The sequence below is a fragment of the Mytilus californianus genome, unplaced genomic scaffold, assembly GCF_021869535.1.
Source record: "Mytilus californianus isolate M0D057914Y unplaced genomic scaffold, xbMytCali1.0.p SCAF_11, whole genome shotgun sequence".
NCBI lineage: Eukaryota > Metazoa > Mollusca > Bivalvia > Mytilida > Mytilidae > Mytilus > Mytilus californianus.
This window is the reverse complement of record NW_026262593.1, coordinates 18,149,568-18,169,861: the sequence shown is the minus strand read 5'-3', so window position 1 is coordinate 18,169,861 and position 20,294 is coordinate 18,149,568. Positions and strand designations below refer to the sequence as shown.

The 20,294-nt window shown below is 31.8% G+C and overlaps 1 protein-coding gene across 1 annotated transcript in view; it reads right to left on the bottom strand.

The window, feature by feature from the left end:
• The window catches only part of LOC127720696 (uncharacterized), a 150,845-nt gene that overhangs the window by 105,123 nt on the left and 25,428 nt on the right, over window positions 1-20,294 (bottom strand). Inside the window, exon 4 of the mRNA XM_052227438.1 lies at window positions 9,981-10,184. Coding sequence (XP_052083398.1) covers window positions 9,981-10,184 — 204 coding nt within the window. The remainder of the gene's footprint in view (window positions 1-9,980; window positions 10,185-20,294) is intronic.

Genomic DNA, 20,294 nt, shown 5'->3' with positions numbered 1-20,294 from the left:
TGTCCAAGTTTGGTAAAAATCCAGGATAGTTTATGAATCTAATAAATGTTTAAAAACTTAAACTGCAGACTGAATGTAATGTTAACTGGAAGAAAACAAAATTTCCTTTGATACTAGCTTTTGATCATAAACAAGCTTCTGTCCAAGTTTGGTATAAATCCAAAATAGTATAAGAAAGACATTAAAATTTTAAAAACTTTAACCACAGAGTGAATGTAATATTTCCCGGCAGAAAAACTAAGTCCATATATAAGTAAAATAGGGAAAAAATGGAATTTTATTGTTACAAAATTTACTTCTGCATACTATCTTATGATCATAAACAAGCTTCTGTCCAAGTTTGGTAGAAATCCAGGATAGTTTAAGAAAGTTATTAAAATTTCAAAAACTTTAACCACAGAGTGAATATTTGTGGACGCTGCCGACGGAATGTAGAATGGCTATGTCTCGCTTTTTTCGACTAAAGTCGAAGGCTCGACAAAAACGGAATTTCCCCCTTAAAACCCCTAAAAATGCAACATAAATACAAAAATTCCACTGGGATAACCCTAGGAGTGTTCTGACACCGTTACTTTATCAATAGAACCACACACTTTGTCTCTTTGATGCTCTAATGCTGTAAATTTTGCATTATGTGTGGCACTGTGCAACTCTAACTTGGCATTTGGCGGGAGTTTGACGTCACAGATTTGACCAATATCTGTGATGTAGTAATTAAATATAGACAAAGCTCCGCCTCTGTCCAGACAGTCTAAGATAAGAGAATAACAGGATTGACCAGCTGCATATAATCAATATTTAACATCATTATTCTCACTATAAAGAATAATTTTCATTTGTATTTTAAAAAGAAGTATACTATTACTGAAATTAGCTAGAACATTAAAATTGTGCATCAAAAGACATGTTCATAAAAAGATCCAAGACCATCCACTTCTTTAAAAAAAGACACTCCCACATGATTTTTGAGTTTTATGGAATTGAAAAATTTCACATAAACTTAAAATTGGTTAAAATGCCTAAAACTGTATTTAAATGTAGAAGACCAAATAGAAGAAATTTATACAGGCAGTCAGAGGCTTTCAAAGATACTTTCACACTCTTTTCCATATATTTTTTTTCATTTTTGTAGATTTCTTCCTTTTAGATTTTTTCCTTTTCATAGCTTTTTCTTTTTCTCTGTTTATAAACATGTTATATAAATTACTTTTGTTGCAATACAATGAGATAAGACCACAATATTTATCTTGTGGTCAGGGATTAACAGCTGGACACTGGTATCAACAGATGATTGACATATTAGCCCCTCCGAAATGCCTATATATTTAGAACCCAGGCAAAAAGTGCCATGTGACCTCCATTTTGGAATGTTGACAGTTTTCGGACCTGCTCAGATTTCAAGGTTCATGCTTCATATATTACAGCACTAATGAAACAACACCTTTACTACTTTGTTCCAAACATTTTCCTATATCAATATCACACTTGTTGGAGCACATCAAACTGTACTGGCAATTCTGATGACAAAACAATATTTCTCCACATCTTGACAACTCAGTTGCAAACTATTTTTCTGGTAGGTTGTTTTTGAGAACAAACAATACTTTATATTTTTCCTGGCATATCATAAATATTTCTCCATAAAATCATCAAAGAGGAATAATTGAAATCAACATGAAAATTCTAAGGTTCCTGCAATTTTATTAGTATGACCCTTTAGTAGGAAAACAGACAACTATGGCAAGCCATTTTACTATTCATTCTAACTTCAAGATATTTCATAAACTTTATAAGATATCTTATATAATTTATGAGATATAGTATATAGTTTATGAGATATCTTCTATAGTTTATAAGATATCTCAAATAATTTTCTTTATAAAAGAGGGACGAAAGATACCAGAGGGACAGTCAAACTCATAGATCGAAAACAAACTAAGATATCTTATATATTATATGAGATATCTTGAAATTTGAATAAATAGTAAAACGGCTTGCCATAGACAACCCTTGTCAATTAAGATTGAAGTAGATGCAGCTGCCACTGGCAAGAAGATCTTACAACATCCTATCGGGGGTCATATTTTAGTTGCAATAGAGTCATGAAAATTACTCAAAGAATATTCAGAGAAACAACTGAGTCAACTATATTTTTAGCATATATTTTCCATAATACTTTAAAAGCTGGTTTCCAAATGGGTGGACAGTTAGTGATAGACTGGTAAAGTAAAAGTAATAAATGGGGAATGTGTCCATGAGACACAGATGATGCCCCCGCTTGCATATCATATAAAGTTATAAAAGGACATAATTAAAGAATGATTAAAGTGATGCTACCCAAATTTGTAATTGATCTGAGTTTTGTGGTAAAAAGTATTGTGTATAAGTTTCATAAAATTCGGTTGAGGCAAGCTTAAGTTAGAGAACAGAAACGAAAAATTCAGAAATTTTTCCATTTGTAAAGGGGCATAACTCTAGAACAATACTGTGACACCCCCAAAATTCATACTTGATCTGTATTTTGTGGTGATAAACATTGTGTATAAGTTTCATAACATTTGATTGAGGCTAACTTAAGTTAGAGAAAGTATATTAAAAATTAAGCATTTTTTTCCATTTGTAAAGGGACATATTTCTAGAAAGGTTAAAGTGACACCACCAAAATTCAAACTTGATCTGTATTTTGTGGTAATAAGCATTGTATATAAGTTTCATAGCATTTAGTAGAGGCAAACTTAAGTTAGAGAACGGAAACAAAAAATTGAGCAATTTTTATACGACCGCAAAAATTGAAAATTTTTTGGTCGTATATTGGTATGACGTTGGCGTCGTCGTCGTCGTCGTCGTCGTCGTCGTCGTCGTCTGGCGTCGTCCGGCGTCGTCCGAAGACACATTGGTTTTCGCACTCTAAATTTAGTTTAAGTGAATGGATCTCCATGAAATTTTACCATAAGGTTCAATACCACGAAAGGAAGGTGGGGATTGATTTTGGGGGTTATGGTACCAACAGTTAAGGAATTAGGGGCCAAAAAGGGGCCAAAAATAAGCATTTTTGTAACTTCCAGACAATAACTTGTGTGTAAGTGTATGGATCTCTCTGACATTGTACCACAAGGTTCCATATCACAAAGGGAAGGCTGTAATTGATTTTGGGGGTAATTGCCTCAAAATTTTAGGAATTAGGGGCCAAAAAGGGGCAAAAAACAAGCATTTTTCTAGTTTCATGACAATAACTTGTGTGTAAGTGTTTGGATATTTCTGAAATTGTACTACAAGGTTCCATATCACAAAGGGAAAGCTGGAATTGAGTTTGGGGGTAATTGCCAGAAACGTTTAGGAATTGGGGGCCAAAAAGGGGCCAAAAATAAGCATTTTTCTAGTTTCCAGACAATAACTTGTGTTCAAGTGTATGGATCTCTCTGAAATTGTACTGCAAGGTACCATACCACAAAGGGAAGGCTGGGATTGAGTTTTGGGGTGATGAATCATAAGGGGGTTCAAAAAATTTGGGGGGGGGGGATTTTTTTTTTTCTTTTTTTTTCTTTTTTTCCTTTTTTTTTTCTTTTCAAATTTTCCATTTTAAGTTGGTTATTTCTGATTAATATTTAAAAGCAAATAATAATGATATGGTAGGAGATACACACCAAACAGGATGTGTAAATTATTATATGATAAGTATTGTGCAATAGCAAGAAATTTTCAATTGCACAGTATTGCACAATTGCAAGAAATCTTCAATTGCACAGTATTGCGCAATAGCAAGAAATCTTCAATTGCACAGTATTGCGCAATAGCAAGAAATATCCAATAGCACAATATTGCGCAATAGCAAGAAATTGTCAATTGTACAGTATTGCACAATAGCAAGAAATATTCAATTGCACAGTATTGTGCAAAAGAAGATACTTCCTATAAATTGCTTATTTCTTGATCAATTTCAATGGGGTTTTATTCTTGAATTCTTGGGGTTCTTTAATATGCTGAATCTAACCGTGTATTAAGTTTTTGGATTTTGGGCCCCGTTTTTAAATTGGTCCACATTGAGGTCCAAAGGGTCCAAAATTTGACTTTGTTTGATTTCATCAAAAATTGAATTATTGGGGTTCTTTGATATGCCGAATCTAACCGTGTATTTAGATTCTTAATTTTTGGTTCCGTTTTCAAATTGGTCTACATTAAGGTCAAAAGGGTCCAAAATTAAACTTAGTTTGATTTTAACAAAAATTGAATTTTTAGGGTACTTTGATATGCTGAATCTAAACATGTATTTAGATTTTTGATTATGGACCCAGTTTTCAAGTTGGTCCAAATCGGGGTCCAAAATTAAACTTTGTTTGATTTCAACAAAAATTGAATATATGGGGTTCTTTGATATGCTGAATCTAACCATGTATTTAGATTTTTGATTTTTGGGCCCCGTTATCAACTTTGTCCACATTGAGGTCAAAAGGGTCCAAAATTAAACTTTGTTTGATTTCATCAAAAATTGAATTCTTGGGGTTCTTTGATATGCTGAATCTAACCATGTATTTAGATTTTTTATTTTTGGACCCGCTATCAAATTGGTTCATATTGAGGTCAAAAGGGTCCAAAATTAAACTTTGTTTGATTTCATCAAAAATTGAATTATTGGGGTTCTTTGATATGCCAAATCTAACCGTGTATTTAGATTTTTAATTTTGGGTCCCGTTTTTAAATTGGTCTACATTAAGGTCCAAAGGGTCCAAAATTAAACTTAGTTTGATTTTAACAAAAATTGAATTCTTGGGGTTCTTTGATATGCTGAATCTAAACATGTGTTTAGATTTTTGATTATGGGCCCAGTTTTCAAGTTGGTCCAAGTTGGGGTCCAAAATTAAACTTTGTTTGATTTCAACAAAAAATGAATATATGGGGTTCCTTGATATGCTGAATCTAAACATGTATTTAGATTTTAGATTTTTGGCCCAGTTTTCAAGTTGGTCCAAATTTGGGTCCAAAATTAAACTTTGTTTGATTTCAACAAAAATTGAATATATGGGGTTCTTTGATATGCTGAATCTTACCATGTATTTAGATTTTTTATTTGTGGGCCCGCTATCAAATTGGTTCATATTGAGGTCAAAAGGGTCCAAAATTAAACTTTGTTTGATTTCATCAAAAATTTAATTATTGGGGTTCATGATATGCCAAATCTAACCGTGTATTTAGATTTTTAATTTTGGGTCCCGTTTTTTAAATTGGTCTACATTAAGGTCCAAAGGGTCCAAAATTAAACTTAGTTTGATTTTAACAAAAATTGAATTTTTGGGGTTCTTTGATATGCTGAATCTAAACATGTGATAGATTTTTGATTATGGGACCAGTTTTCAAGTTGGTCCAAGTTGGGGTCCAAAATTAAACTTTGTTTGATTTCAACAAAAATTGAATATATGGGGTTCTTTGGTATGCTGAATCTAAACATGTATTTAGATTTTAGATTTTTGGCCCAGTTTTCAAGTTGGTCCAAATTTGGGTCCAAAATTAAACTTTGTTTGATTTCAACAAAAATTGAATATATGGGGTTCTTTGATATGCTGAATCTTACCATGTATTTAGATTTTTTATTTTGTGGGCCTGCTATCAAATTGGTTCATATTGAGGTCAAAAGGGTCCAAAATTAAACTTTGTTTGATTTCATCAAAAATTGAATTATTGGGGTTCTTTGATATGCCAAATCTAACCGTGTTTTTAGATTTTTAATTTTGGGTCCCGTTTTTTAAATTGGTCTACATTAAGGTCCAAAGGGTCCAAAATTAAACTTAGTTGGATTTTAACAAAAATTGAATTCTTGGGGTACTTTGATATGCTGAATCTAAACATGTGTTTAGATTTTTGATTATGGGACCAGTTTTCAAGTTTGTCCAAGTTGGGGTCCAAATTTAAACTTTGTTTGATTTCAACAAAAATTGAATATATGGGGTTCTTTGATATGCTGAATCTAACCATGTATTTTGATTTTGGACATTGGACCATAATAGGTAAATTAAAAAAATTGAAGTTCTTAGACCACATTCTTTCTGTGTCAGAAACCTATGCTGTGTCAAATATTTGATCACAATCCAAATTCAGAGCTGTATCAAGCTTGAATGTTGTGTCCATACTTGCCCCAACTGTTCAGGGTTCGACCTCTGCGGTCGTATCAAGCTGCGCCCAGCGAAGCATTTTATTCCATTTGTAAAGGGACATAACTCTAGAACGGTAAAGTGACTAGATTGCATTGTTGACATTTTCCTGAAAATTGGAACAAATAATTTTCATGCGTAATCAAATCAAATGTCATTTTAAAAAAGAGGGGTCCATGAACTTTTTACAAGTTAAATCAGTTTGAATGATAAAAATCAGTCGAAAAATGCATCTTTTTCCGATATGTCACAGTTTGACGTCGCGAAAATAACATTTTACTTTAGCAACGTCATTACCTCCCCTGTAACTATATTGTTTGCCCTTAATTGAGCTGCTGTCACTGTATCAGTAACACCTATATATCTAGCTTCCAATATTGATGGCATCAAAGATACAAAAAGAGAAAACAATCAGTAATACACAATTGTATGCTTCATTAATAAATGTTGATATCTTTTTCTAGTATTTTTCTCTTAAAAAATTGCCATTGAATTCATAATACTCAAAGCTAAAAAAAATAAATGTGGATAGTGTCCACATGTGGACAAGGATGATGCCCCCGCTTGCATATCATATAGTTATAAAGGGACATAACTGAAGAACGGTAAAAGTGATGCTACCCAAATTTGAACTTGATCTGAGTTTTGTGGTAAAAAGCATTGTGTTAGTCTTATTTGGTTGAGGCTAACTTAAGTAGAGAACAGAAACTAAAAATTCAGCAATTTTTCTATTTGTAAATACGCATAATACTCTAGAACGGTTGTGTATAAGTTTTATAACATTTGGTTGAGACAAACTAAAGTTAGAGAACGGAAACGAAAAATTCAGCAATTTTTATGTTTATAAAGGGACATAACTCAAGAATGGTAAAAGTGTTGCCACTATGTTTATAAAGGGACATAACTCAAGAATGGTAAAAGTGTTGCCACCAAATTTCGTACTTAATCTGTATTATGTATTAATAAGCATTGTGTATAAGTTTCATAACATTTGGTTGAGGCAAGCTAAAGTAAAAAAATTAAACTGAGTTTTGTGGTAAAAAGCATTATATATACATTTCATTACATTAATTTAAGACAAACTCAAGTTAGAGAATGGAAACGAAAAATTCAGCATTTTTTTCATTTGTAAATGGGCATAACTCTAGAACAGTAATCAAAGTGCTTGTAAGCACTGAATGGTAAATATTGCTTTATAACAGAACCAAACTTGCTATTCTGACTTCAGCATCACTTTATTTCATTCTATGATCTATTTCAAGCAATAAAAAACACATAAAGCTTAAGTCCAAATACTATTTTACTAATTTTAAGCTCCAATTGGACTGGTAGTAACATATATGTTATTCAAAGAAAACTGCATATGGATATTATAAACGGCCAATATACTTATTTTATTCTCAATATCATTGTTGTATTTAATAATTTCTGTTAGGAAAACAATGTGCTTACCAAAAGTCATATTTCACCAGATTTTGTTCATTTAATAAAAATATATTAGACCAAATCTAAGATATAATTGAGAAAATTGTCCCCCCTTTTTTCTTCAAATTGAAAAAGGGACATTTTTGGTATAAACCATACTTCTGTGGTACAACATAGATTATAAAGAGCAATTTATATATTTTTCAGCTGGATAACTTGCTAAACTGGTTCAAAATTGCATGTACAGTGATATTTTGGAATTCTTATATGAGTATATACAATTGCCTAGATTGTAAAAGGCTATCATAAGAAAACCAATAAAACTTGAAAAATCATAGGATTATTTGACCAAGAGCTATTTTTTTACCATAAACAAGTCATTATATACATGTTTTATTGATTGCAATCCCAAATAATGCAAAAATAAGAATTTGGAGTCAAGTCTTAACTGCATGCATGTTGTTTGACCATAAAAGGCTAAAATACCTGATTATGTCAATTTAAGAGCTGAAATTTCCCATAAACAGAATTGTTCATCCAAAAAAGATGATTAAACATGTTTACTTACATCAAATATAACTTATTTTCATTGGAATAGGTACAACTTCTAAAAATTGAATTTCTGATGATTCTCTGTAATAGGAAGTACACCACTAATTCAAGGCCCCGTTGCTTTCTATATTAAATTCCTCAATTTCAAGCAGACACAGCTCTTTTGTTTCAAGTTCAAATAAAGTGACAATCATTGCATGTCAAAGCAACACTTTATGGTGTCTTGTACTGGAAAAATCAACATACCTTTAATGGCATGTAAGAAAGAACTGGTTCCTGGAACTTCGGATGTACCAAAACAGGTACTTCAGATCTGACATACAGGCAAAAAGTACCCTCTTTATAAAATTTGGTGCAGTTTTTTTAATATTCAAAATTATAAGTCAAAAAGTGTTCTACAATGATCACCAGTCATTCAGCTTTCATTTGATACCAACCATACCTAAATATTCTACATATTTTGAAAGTTACACTCATGTGTAGGAACTGTGTCTGCTTAAAATTGAATATTGCATTGTATAAAGCATTGGTTGTAGTTGATTCAACTACCATTATGCAGAAAGAAAGATAACACCAATTTTCAAAGAAGACTTTAAAATATTTTTAGAAATGAAGGGTAAAAATTGCTTTAATTTATCAGTGGAAGGTCAAATTAAACATTGTATTGTATTAAGCATTGATTGTAGTTGATTCAACCATAATCATGAACAAAGAAAGATAACTCCAATTTTAAAAATACTTGATATTTAGGGAAAAAAATGAAAAATTCAGCAATTTTTCCATTTGTAAAGGGCATAACTCTAGAACAGTAAAAGTGACGGCACCAAAATTCAAACTTTATCTGTATATTGTGGTAATAAGCATTGTGTATAAGATTCATAACATTTGGTTGAGGCAAACTTTAGTTATAGAACGGAAACGAAAAATTTTGCAATTTTTCCATTTGTAAAGGGGCATAACTCTAGAACGGTAAAAGTGACACCACCAAAATTCTAACTTGATCTGTATTTAGTGGTAATAAGCATTGTGTATAAGTTTCATAACATTTGGTTGAGGCAAACTAAAGTAAGAGAACGGAAACCAACTTTGGGACGTACAGACGGACGGACGGACGTACAGACGGACAAGGGTAAAACTTAATGCCCCCTCAGCTACGGCAGGGGCATAAAAAAAGGAAATAAATGTGGATAGTGTCCACATGTAGACACAGATGATGCCCCTGCTTGCATATCATATAGTTATAAAGGGACATAACTGAAGAACGGTTAAAGTGACACTACCCAAATTCAACTTGATCTGTGTTTTATCAGTGGAAGTCAAAATTAAACATTGCATTGCATAAAGCATTGATTGTAGTTGATTCAACTATAATCATGGACAAAGGAAGATAACTCCAATTTTAAAAATTACTTGATAATTAGAAGAAAATAAAAATTTTGCAATTTTTCCATTTCTAAAGGGGCATAACTCTAGAAAGGTAAAAGTGACCCCACCAAAATTCAAACTTGATCTGTGTTTTGTGGTAATAAGCATTGTGTATAAGTTTCATAACATTTGGTTGAGGCAAACTAAAGTTAGAGAACAGAAATAATAAATTCAGCAATTTTCCATTTGTAAAGGGGCATAACTCTAGAACGGTAAAAGTGACGCCACCAAAATTCAATCTTGATCTGTGTTTTGTGGTAATAAGCATTGTTTATAAGTTTCATAACATTTGGTTGAGGCAAACTAAAGTTAGAGAACGGAAACCAATTTTGGAACGTACGTACGTACGGACGGACAAGGGTAAAACTTAATGCCCCCTCCCCAACGGCGGGGGCATAAAAATGAAGTCTTCAGCACAAAATCGATATTTTTTACCTGCTCTCTTAACAAATCCAAGTGTCATTCCTTGTTTTCCTAGCTCTTTGTCTATTTCTTTACATTTATCTTCAAGAAAACCATCAAACTGAGTCCTGCTTTTTATATATATTCGAAGAATCTGCAAGTAAGGATTCGTTTGATCTTCATATACAACCTCTTTAATTACTTTTATGTCTTGTGCAATATGCTTCATTCTGTTGTCTGAAAAAAAAAAACCACACACACACAAGGAAGTCAATGAAGTATTAAATATAGGTCATATTATAAACTAATTTACAGTTTATTTGCCTGCCCGAAATCAGGAGCCTGTAATTCAGTTGTTTGAGTTTGTAACATATTTTTCTTGTTTATAATTGTATTTAGCTTAAATTAGGCCATTGAACTTGTCTTTCTACTTGTTTCTATTTCTAGATCTGTCATGCTTCGGGGTTTTACAGTTTACTGTAGTTTGGGTTATGTTTATTAGTGAAGGCTGTACAGTGACCTACAGTAGTTTACACCCTTGTCAAGTCTTCACTAGTATATAGTTGTCTCATATCACATCTCTTCATTTTTATATACTTTTAATTGTTTAAGTGGTGATCATACGGCAGGGTAAAATATAGTGGTTACCTCCAGATTTCACAGTTGTCTTTCAAAAAGTATCAATATATCGTGTGGTTATCTTTAATGTCAATATATTTGTATACTTTTGTCATATGCTGCTCTTATCCTAAGAATTCATCATTAAATCAAATTATTCCTTAGCAGGTCACTCAGTATCTGAGATCTAAACTCAGTAGTGGTAGCTTTGATAACCTCAATTGTGTAAAGAAATTGATAAACTACAGGAAAGACTGAGTTCATGGAAAACTGAATTTGAAACATTTCAAAGGAGAGAACCAACAGTCTAATTCAAGCTTATAACATTAATCTAAAATAATTATGGAAGACATCATCGACTGCAGACTTTTGGCTTGGGATACACACATAATGAGTTGGGGTAAAATATGTTTGTACTTAGTTCTTTACCCTCCACCTTTACTTAGATAGTGGTGTAACAGTACAATATTTGAACAAACTTTACAACAAATATGTTTGCATTGGACACCATATGCATGCCCAACTCAAACTATCACATTTCCATAATCAATAAACTACAAATCTGCTTCAAAACCATTATTTGGCATTTCACTTCATAACAAATGTTAACAATAAATGACAGGTTGATGTGACCACAAACTACCAGAAATCAGATATGGACAGACAGGTCGCACAGACTGGAAAATGTTATGCTCACTCTACTATTGTAGATAAAGCATAAAATTTAGTTCAAATATACTGTCTCTGTTCCACATTTACAATTTTATTTTATTAGTTGTAATTGGTTTTGAACTAGCTTTCAGTAGCTCTAAGATGCCTTTTGTCTCCAATGTTCATTTGAAAAGTCAATCCCTTTTCAACTCATTTTTACAGTTTGTTCTTATATTGTGCTGTTACACCACTGTCCCAGGTTAGAGAAGGGTTGAGTGCTTACAAACATGTTTAATACCTGCACACAATTATGTGCCTGGTCCAAGTTAGGAGCCTGTAATTCAGTGGTTGTTGTTGGTTGCTGTCTTTCAAATTATTTTTATTTTATGGTATAACAATTTTTCTTTATTTTTCAGATTGCCTGTTACAACTTTACTTCACTGTCCAAGCTCATATAAAGTATCCCTGTGAAATGTTTTCCAAGCATCCAGGAAAATACTCAGAATATATTAAAATATAGTTTTTGTTTCTCTATTACATCAATCAATCTTTTTAAATTTTATGAAAAAGGTATTTTAAGATACTGTTTTGTTCTCATTCATAACCCTTTGCAGTTCTTTTATAAACATATTATACATATCTAAGAATTTTTGTTTGGAAACATAGGACTTATAATTACAAAAACCTAAAACTGTCAAAAAATAGTTAAAATCATAATACCCATGATTTGATATTTTGTACCAAAATACTACCGTACAGCGGGTTATTTTCGAGGTTGTAAAATTTCGCGATTTAGGGGCAACAAAGTATACGAAAAATTTTGGCAGATTCTTTAATCCCAATTTAATATTTTGGCGGATATTAATATGGTTGCAGTTAAAAAGTGGTAAAAATTGACAAACAAGTGTCTATTGTTATGGTTAAATGATAGTTTTACCTGCATGAAGTCTTAATTTATTGATTATATTTTGTTACAGTTAATCAATAAATACCAGAACTTAGATATTTGTCACAGGTGTACATACTTTTGTTAATGTTACGATTGATTAGTCCAGAAATTTACTACAACTTTAATGTACTAATTAGATTATAAAATGATCATAAGTGACTTGCAACTCTTATATAATTTGACACTATTTAATAAGGATGAAATACCCCACAAAGTACCTTACACTCTTTTATTATTAATTATTTAATTATGTAACCAATTAACTAATTAAGACCTGACAGCCAGTGAACAATGGCCTTTTGCATTTATGTTGTTTAAATTAACATAAACCATTATTGATCCGACGAACAGGAAAAAATAGATAGTTTACAAAACGTTTTAGTTATTAGAAAGTACTGAACATGTGCAAAAATTTTCGCGGAATTTAATTTCGCGATTTCCACATATCCGCCAAAATAAGTGAAAAAGTTCCATTATGATATCACCCAGAAGAACTAAGACTTAACCTCACTGGGAAACTAGAGAATGTTTGGTTTTACAACTGTAGTGTTTATGGGAAGCTCCAGAATAGTAAAAATGGTAACCAAAGAATAAAGTTTGACTTGTTTGACAATTATATAGAAGAGAAAATTAGGAAGAAAATAGCTTCATGAAAAACTAACTAATTGTTCTGAGATACTGATCTTAAGAAGGGAGATAACTCTAACTTTTTTTAAAATTTGTAAAAATGTTTGTCTCATCTGTTTAATGTTACCTTTCCATTCCATTGTATATTTGCATAGTTGGAAGTTTTGATGATAATTAGGGAGATAATTCAAAATATTTTTCAATTTGCTAGTACTTTAATACAAGCAGTAATATATATCGCAGCAGGCTATTTTCAAAGCAGTGAAAGAAGATAACATACAGGTGTTTGACCCTTCAATTCAAGTTACTTTTGTCAGGCTACACCTCTGTGACTTAAATAAAAAAATAAGCAATCAATACATTCTTTGCTTTAAATCACTTTTAGACTACAAAAAAAATTTAACTTCAAGTAAGATAATCTTCAAGTCTTTGTTGATACATTTTTTTGTTTTTTGTTTATTTTTAAATATTGTTCATAGTTTACGCCAATACTGTGAAACTAATCTGATGTGTTTTGTACATTATCACCAGTGTCATTTTATTGTATGTGTGTTGTGTGTATGCATGATTACAATATGTACTTTCTTACTGTTTTACAATGAACTTATTTGCTCTCTGGTTTATGTACTATCTTTTATACATACATAACCTATGAGAATATATAATAATATTACTATACTATCTAGGAATGTAAGGGGTTTATTTTCTAATAAGAAGAAAAGATTGGATGTCTTTGATTGGGCAAAGGGCAAACATGCTTCAATTGTATGTTTTCAAGAAACACATAGCAGTAAAGATGTTGAAAAATTATTGGAAAAAGAATGGGGCAATACTTGCATCTTTTGTCATCATAACAATAGAAGTGCTGGAGTTAGTATCATGTATAAAAAGGGGTTAGATTTTACTATTCATGACACTAAATTTGACCAGAATGTTATTGATATCACTTTATTTGAACAGAGATTGACTTTAGTATGTCTATAAGGATATAATATGGATGAACCATTATTGTTTGATGATATATTATATAAAATAGCATTGTATGCTAATACTAGTATATTATTATGTGGTGATTGGAATGTTGTCCAGGACTGCAATCTAGATATACATATAACATTTTACATAAAAGAAATCCCAAATCTCGTGAAAAGATTGAAGAAATTATTGAAAAATTAGAATTATTGGATCCTTGGCGAACATGCAACCCTACTGACAAAAAATTTACTAGGTATCAACCATCTCCTATTAAACAAAGTCAACTAGGCTATTTCTTAGTCACTGAGGACATATATTCTCTTATGAAAAACACAAAAATTATACCTGGTTATCAGACTGATCATTCTGCCAGTCTTGCTAAGTGGGGAAAGGGTTATTTTGGAAATTTAATTCACAACTTGTAAGAGATGTTGAGTATGTTGAAAAAATTAAGACATGTATAAAAGACACTATTTCAGAGTATTATCTTTCAGGTGACATTCAAAATTGTCTCGATGTTAAACTTACATGTAATGACTAATTATTTTTTGAAATCCTGAAGATGAAGATCAGGACTTTGTCCATTTCTTATAGTATTGAAAAAAACAGAGAGGATAGAGAACATACATCTAAGCTTGAAAAAGAGGTTGAACAATTAGAAAATATTATGAGTATGTCACCGAGTGTCAATGTTCAAGCTACTTTACATGGGAAGAAACTAGAACTAGAAAATAAAAGGGAACAAAAGATTGAAGGTTTATTCCTCAGATCATGAGCAAACTGGGATGAAAATGGAGAAAAATGCTCCCAATACTTTTACAAATTAAAGAAGAGTAATTTAACTAAAAAGACAATGGCTGAATTGATTGATGACCAAGGTAAACATATTTCTAAACAGTCAAGCATTCTTTCTGAACAACAGAATTTTAATGAAAACTCTGCATTCAAGCAGAAGATCTGACAGCGAAGAAAACTCTTTTAATAACCATAATGTTAAACTCACACAGGAACAAAGTGATCTGTGAAACGGTAACTTGACATTTGATGAATGTGCTTTGGCACTGAAACATATGACAAATGGTGAAAGTCCTGGTTCCGTTGGATTTACAGTTGATTTTTATAAAAAAAATTTGGAGAGATCTCGGTCCATTTGTATATCAATCTTTATATTTTGGGTATGAGCATAGAAATTTTTCAAGTTTTCAATATCAGAGTGTCATTACTTGCATTCCAAAAGAAGGAAAAGATAGGAGATATATGAGTAATTGGCGACCCATCAGTTTACTGAATACTGACATTAAAATAGCTTCAGCAGCTATAACTAACAGACTCAAACCAGTATTGCCATTTATCATAAGTGACACTAAGAATGGGTTTATTAAAGATAGGTTTATTGGGGAAAACATTCGCTTATTATATGATCTTATGCACTATCTGGTTTACTGTTACTTGTTGATTTTGAGAAAGCATTTGATTCTGTTGAGTGGGATTTTCTAGTAAAAGCTCTAAAAAGCTTCAATTTTGGACCATCTATATGCAAATGGTTTGAGACGCTCTATTCAGAAGCTAAAAGCTGTGTAATAAATAATGGAAATTTATCAAATTTCTTCAATCTTGAGAGAGGCTGTAGACAGGGTGATCCCCTATCCCCATATCTATTTATTACAGGTGTTGAATTATTATCCCTAAAACTTAAATCTACATCTGACATCCATGGTATTCCTATTCACAACAAAGAATTATTGTTGAGCCAGTATGCTGATGACACATTTCTGGTTTTGGAAGGAAATGAAAAATCTTTAGAGGAGACTTTAAAATGTTTTGATTCTTTTCACAGGATTTCTGGACTAAAAATGAATGCATCCAAGACCAAAGCTGTTTGGATTGGAACAAAAAAATATTCAGACCATATACTTTTCCCTAATTATAATCTTCAATGGACAATCTCAAATTTCAAACTATTAGGAATAGATTTTTCATTAGATTTACAAGCTATGTTAGATATAAATTTCACAAAGAAAATCAAGGAAATGTCATCAGTACTTAAGGCTAGGGAACATAGAAAACTTACATTCCTCGGTAAAATTACTGTTATTAAGACTCTAGCATTACCAAAGATAATTCATTTGCTCACCTCACAGCTTTACCAAATCTATCCCAAACTAAAATTAAAGAATTAAATACACTCTTATATAACTTTATTTGGAATGGGAGATTAGAACGTATAAAACGCAATATATACTAATTGGGGATTTTATGCAGGGAGGTTTAAACATGGTGCATTTGTCATCTTTTAGTAGATATCTAAAAATAAGCTGGGTTAGAAGATTTCCTTTGAATTTAGATGGATCATGGCAGACATTATTACTGTCTGAGTTAACCAAATTTGGTGGTTACAGAGTCTTTTCTTTACAAAAAGAATAAAATGCTCTGCTGGGGCACAGCTTGATACGACCGCAGAGGTCGAATCCTGAACAGTTGGGGCAAGTATGGACACAACATTCAAGCTTGATACAGCACTGAATTTGGATTGTAATTAAATATTTGACACAGCATAGGTTTCTGACACAGAATGAATGTGGTCTAAGAACTTAACAATTTTTAATTTACCTATTCAAACCATATCATTATTATTTGCTTTTATATATAAATCAGAAATAACCAATTTGTTTTTTGGCCCCTTTTTGGCCCCAAATTCCTAAACGTTTATGGCAATTACCCCCAAACTCAAACCCAGCTTTCCCTTTGTGATAAGAAACCTTGTAGCACAATTTCATAAAGATCCAAACACTTACACACAAGTTATTGTCCTGAAACTAGAAAAATGCTTGTTTTTTTTGCCCCTTTATGGCCCCTAATTCCTAAAATTTTGAGGCAATTACCCCCAAAATCAATCCCAGCCTTCCCTTTGTAGTATGGTACCTTGCAGTATAATTTCAGAAAGATCCATACACTTGAACACAAGTTATTGTCTGGAAACTAGAAAAATGCTTATTTTTGGCCCCTTTTTGGTCCCTTATTCCTAAACGTTTTGGGCAATTACCCCCAAACTCAATTCCAGCTTTCCCTTTGTGATATGGAACCTTGTAGTACAATTTCAGAAAGATCCATACACTTACACACAAGTTATTGTCATGAAACTAGAAAAATGCTTGTTTTTTGCCCCTTTTTGGTCCCTTATTCCTAAAATTTGGAGGCAATTACCCCCAAAATCAATCCCAGGATTCCCTTTGTGATATGGAACCTTGTGGTACTATTTCAGAGAGATCCATACACTTACACACAAGTTATTGTCATGAAACTAGAAAAATGCTTGTTTTTTGCCCCTTTTTGGCCCCTAATTCCTAAAATTTGGAGGCAATTACCCCCAAAATCAATCCCAGCATTTCCTTTGTGACATGGAACCTTGTGGTACTATGTCAGAGAGATCCATACACTTACACACAAGTTATTGTCATGAAACTAGAAAAATGCTTGTTTTTTGCCCCTTTTTGGCCCCTAATTCCTAAAATTTGGAAGCAATTACCCCCAAAATCAATCCAAGCATTCCCTTTGTGATATGGAACCTTGTGGTACTATGTCAGAGAGATCCATACACTAACACACAAGTTATTGTCATGAAACTAGAAAAATGCTTGTTTTTTGCCCCTTTTTGGCCCCTAATTCCTAAAATTTGGAGGCAATTACCCCCAAAATCAATCCCAGCATTCCCTTTGTGATATGGAACCTTGTGGTTCAATGTCAGAGAGATCCATACACTAACACACAAGATATGTCTGGAAGTTACAAACATGCTTATTTTTGGCCCCTTTTTGGTCCCTAATTCCTTAACTGTTGGTACCATAACCCCCAAAATCAATCCCCACCTTCCTTTTGTGGTATTGAACCTTATGGTAAAATTTCATAGAGATCCATTCACTTAAACTAAAGTTAGAGTGCGAAAAAACCAATGTGTCTTCGGACGACGACGCCAACGTCATACCAATAAAAACTGCTAGAAATTCATGACTATGTTAAGAATCCTTTTTGGAAAGATGTTTTAGTTTGCTTATATACTGCAAAGCCTAATACCAAGGCATGTACAAATGATATATTATCTCTAGATATTTTAAATTTTGTGCCACTTTCAGATTACACTATTTATATTCAATGGAAGGACTTTGGTGTACAGTATGTAAAAGACCTTATAAATGGTCAAAACAAAGACTTCTTTACATTTCAAAAGATTAGACAAAAGATTCTTACAAATAATTTTCTGAAATATTACAGTCTAATCTCCAATATTCCAAAATTTATTAAAGATCACATAAAAGAATACTGTGATTCTCAACAGATTGAAAATGTTAACATCTCTGACGCTTTCTGTAATCAGATTATTGATAATAAGAAACCAAAATTTGTATATAAGAGTCTTATTGATCATATGCGTGACACCTCCTATTGAGAAATTTAAAAAATTGGAGCAGCTGACAAACTCAGAAATTGATAATTGGCATATAATTGATAATTGGCATATAATTGATAATTGGCATATAATGCTACAAAGGAAGTCTTGTAAAGATACTTACTTAAAAAGTTTTCAATACAAACTACTGCACCAAATTATTCCTACAAACTCTTTTTTGTACAAGATAAAGAAGAAAGATTCTACTTCATGTACTTTTTGTAATCTAGATGACGAAACTATTGTACATTTTTTCTATGATTGTCCAATAAAGTTTCAATTTTGGTCATCATTATTACAGCAAATAAGATTGTATAGCAGGGATTTTGCCATCAGTAAAAAGCAGATATTCCTTGGTTTCTATTCAGAAAGCTTTTTATTTATAGTAGCAAAAAATTATATATCAGGGCTCGACAATAACGCTTGTCCGATTGTCCGGTACCGGAGGGAAAAAGGGTCGGACAAGTAAAAACTATATCAAGCTTGTCCGACGGGAAAATAAATTTAATCCAACTTTGATGAACAAAGTAATTATAAACAAAAAACAAGAAAAGAGGATGAAAACAAGACATGTTTACTTGCAATTAATAATTTAAAACTAGTTCTTTGTCAGGTACTTTTTAACAGGTAAAATGCATACTATTCTGGGAAACCAGTCTTACTGATCCGAATCAGCGATGCGCTTTGTAGATAAGGTAACTTTACAAGACAGTTCCTCACAAGCTCAGAAACTATTCGGCTCCAAGTTTAACATGTTTAATAGACAGTTTGGCACCATAGGAGACATATTTAATAGACATGATTAATAGACAGTTTGGCAACGCAGGAGACATTTCGGGACCAAGACAAATCAGTACCTCGTTTTCCTACCTTATTCTGTTGCTTTATAATAAATAACATACCGGTAATTTTTTTAACAAAAATATTTTTTAGATAAAAATGAAAAATTATTTACCATTAAATTCACAAAACCATATTTGATCATATGTAGAAAAAAACAATACTTGCAATACGGTGACCTATAGTTGTTAATTTATGTGTCATTTGGTCTCTTGCAGAGAGTTGTCTCATTGGCAATCATACCTCATCTTTTTTTTTTATTGATTGCATTTGAATAAACTTTTTTCAACTTTAAAAAACCAGGATACAAATCCAATGAGTGTACATTGACAGCCCTATCAGACGGTGCCTCATGTGCAGAGTCTGATGAGACTTTGGCATTGATGAACTACATGTAGAACCTAAGTCCTGTGACATGACTAGATTCAGTTGTATTCGACTCATATTTTTGAATAGTATTTCAAAAGATATAAATCAAATTCTGTTCTATTGTTTTAATTCATTTTGTTCCTTGAATCAACTTAAAATGCAAAAAAGGTTATTATTAAGATTTTTTTGGACAAGTTACAATTTCATTCGGACAAGTAAGTTTTGATATGTACTTGTCCTACTGGACAAGTTGAAAAAAAAGTTATTGTAGAGGCCTGTATATACAAATGTAAATTTAAGGAACTTACTCCTAATATTGTTGGTTTTATATATAGAATAAAACAATATCAGTCATATGAATATTACATTGCAAAGAAAAATAATAATGTTGATGTATATGAAAAATTTTGGACCCCATTACAATATATATTTCCACTATAGAGTATGATATTAATCTTTGAGCAAATTTTTCAATTATTTTTTGTTTATACTTTGATACATATAATTATAAACGATAATTATGTACATAAGTAGGTAATGTATGTGTGTATGTAAGTAAGAATTGTATGTGTGTATGAGAGGCTGAGAGAAACTGAAAGTGAATGTAAGTGGTTCTCATTTCTTTTTTCTTTTTACCTCTTTACATTGGTATTTCCTGATATTTATCTATTCATAAATTTTTACCCTTTCCTTTTTTATCACATTTTTGAAGAATTGTTTATTTTTTGTTTGTTATATTAGACATTTATGTTGAACCATCTTATTTGTTTAGCTTTTAACTTACATGTTTTTATACCGGTATATTATATATATGTAATGAATATTACTAACAACCTCTAACTCCTGTATATATAAATATCATTACTAATGTTAA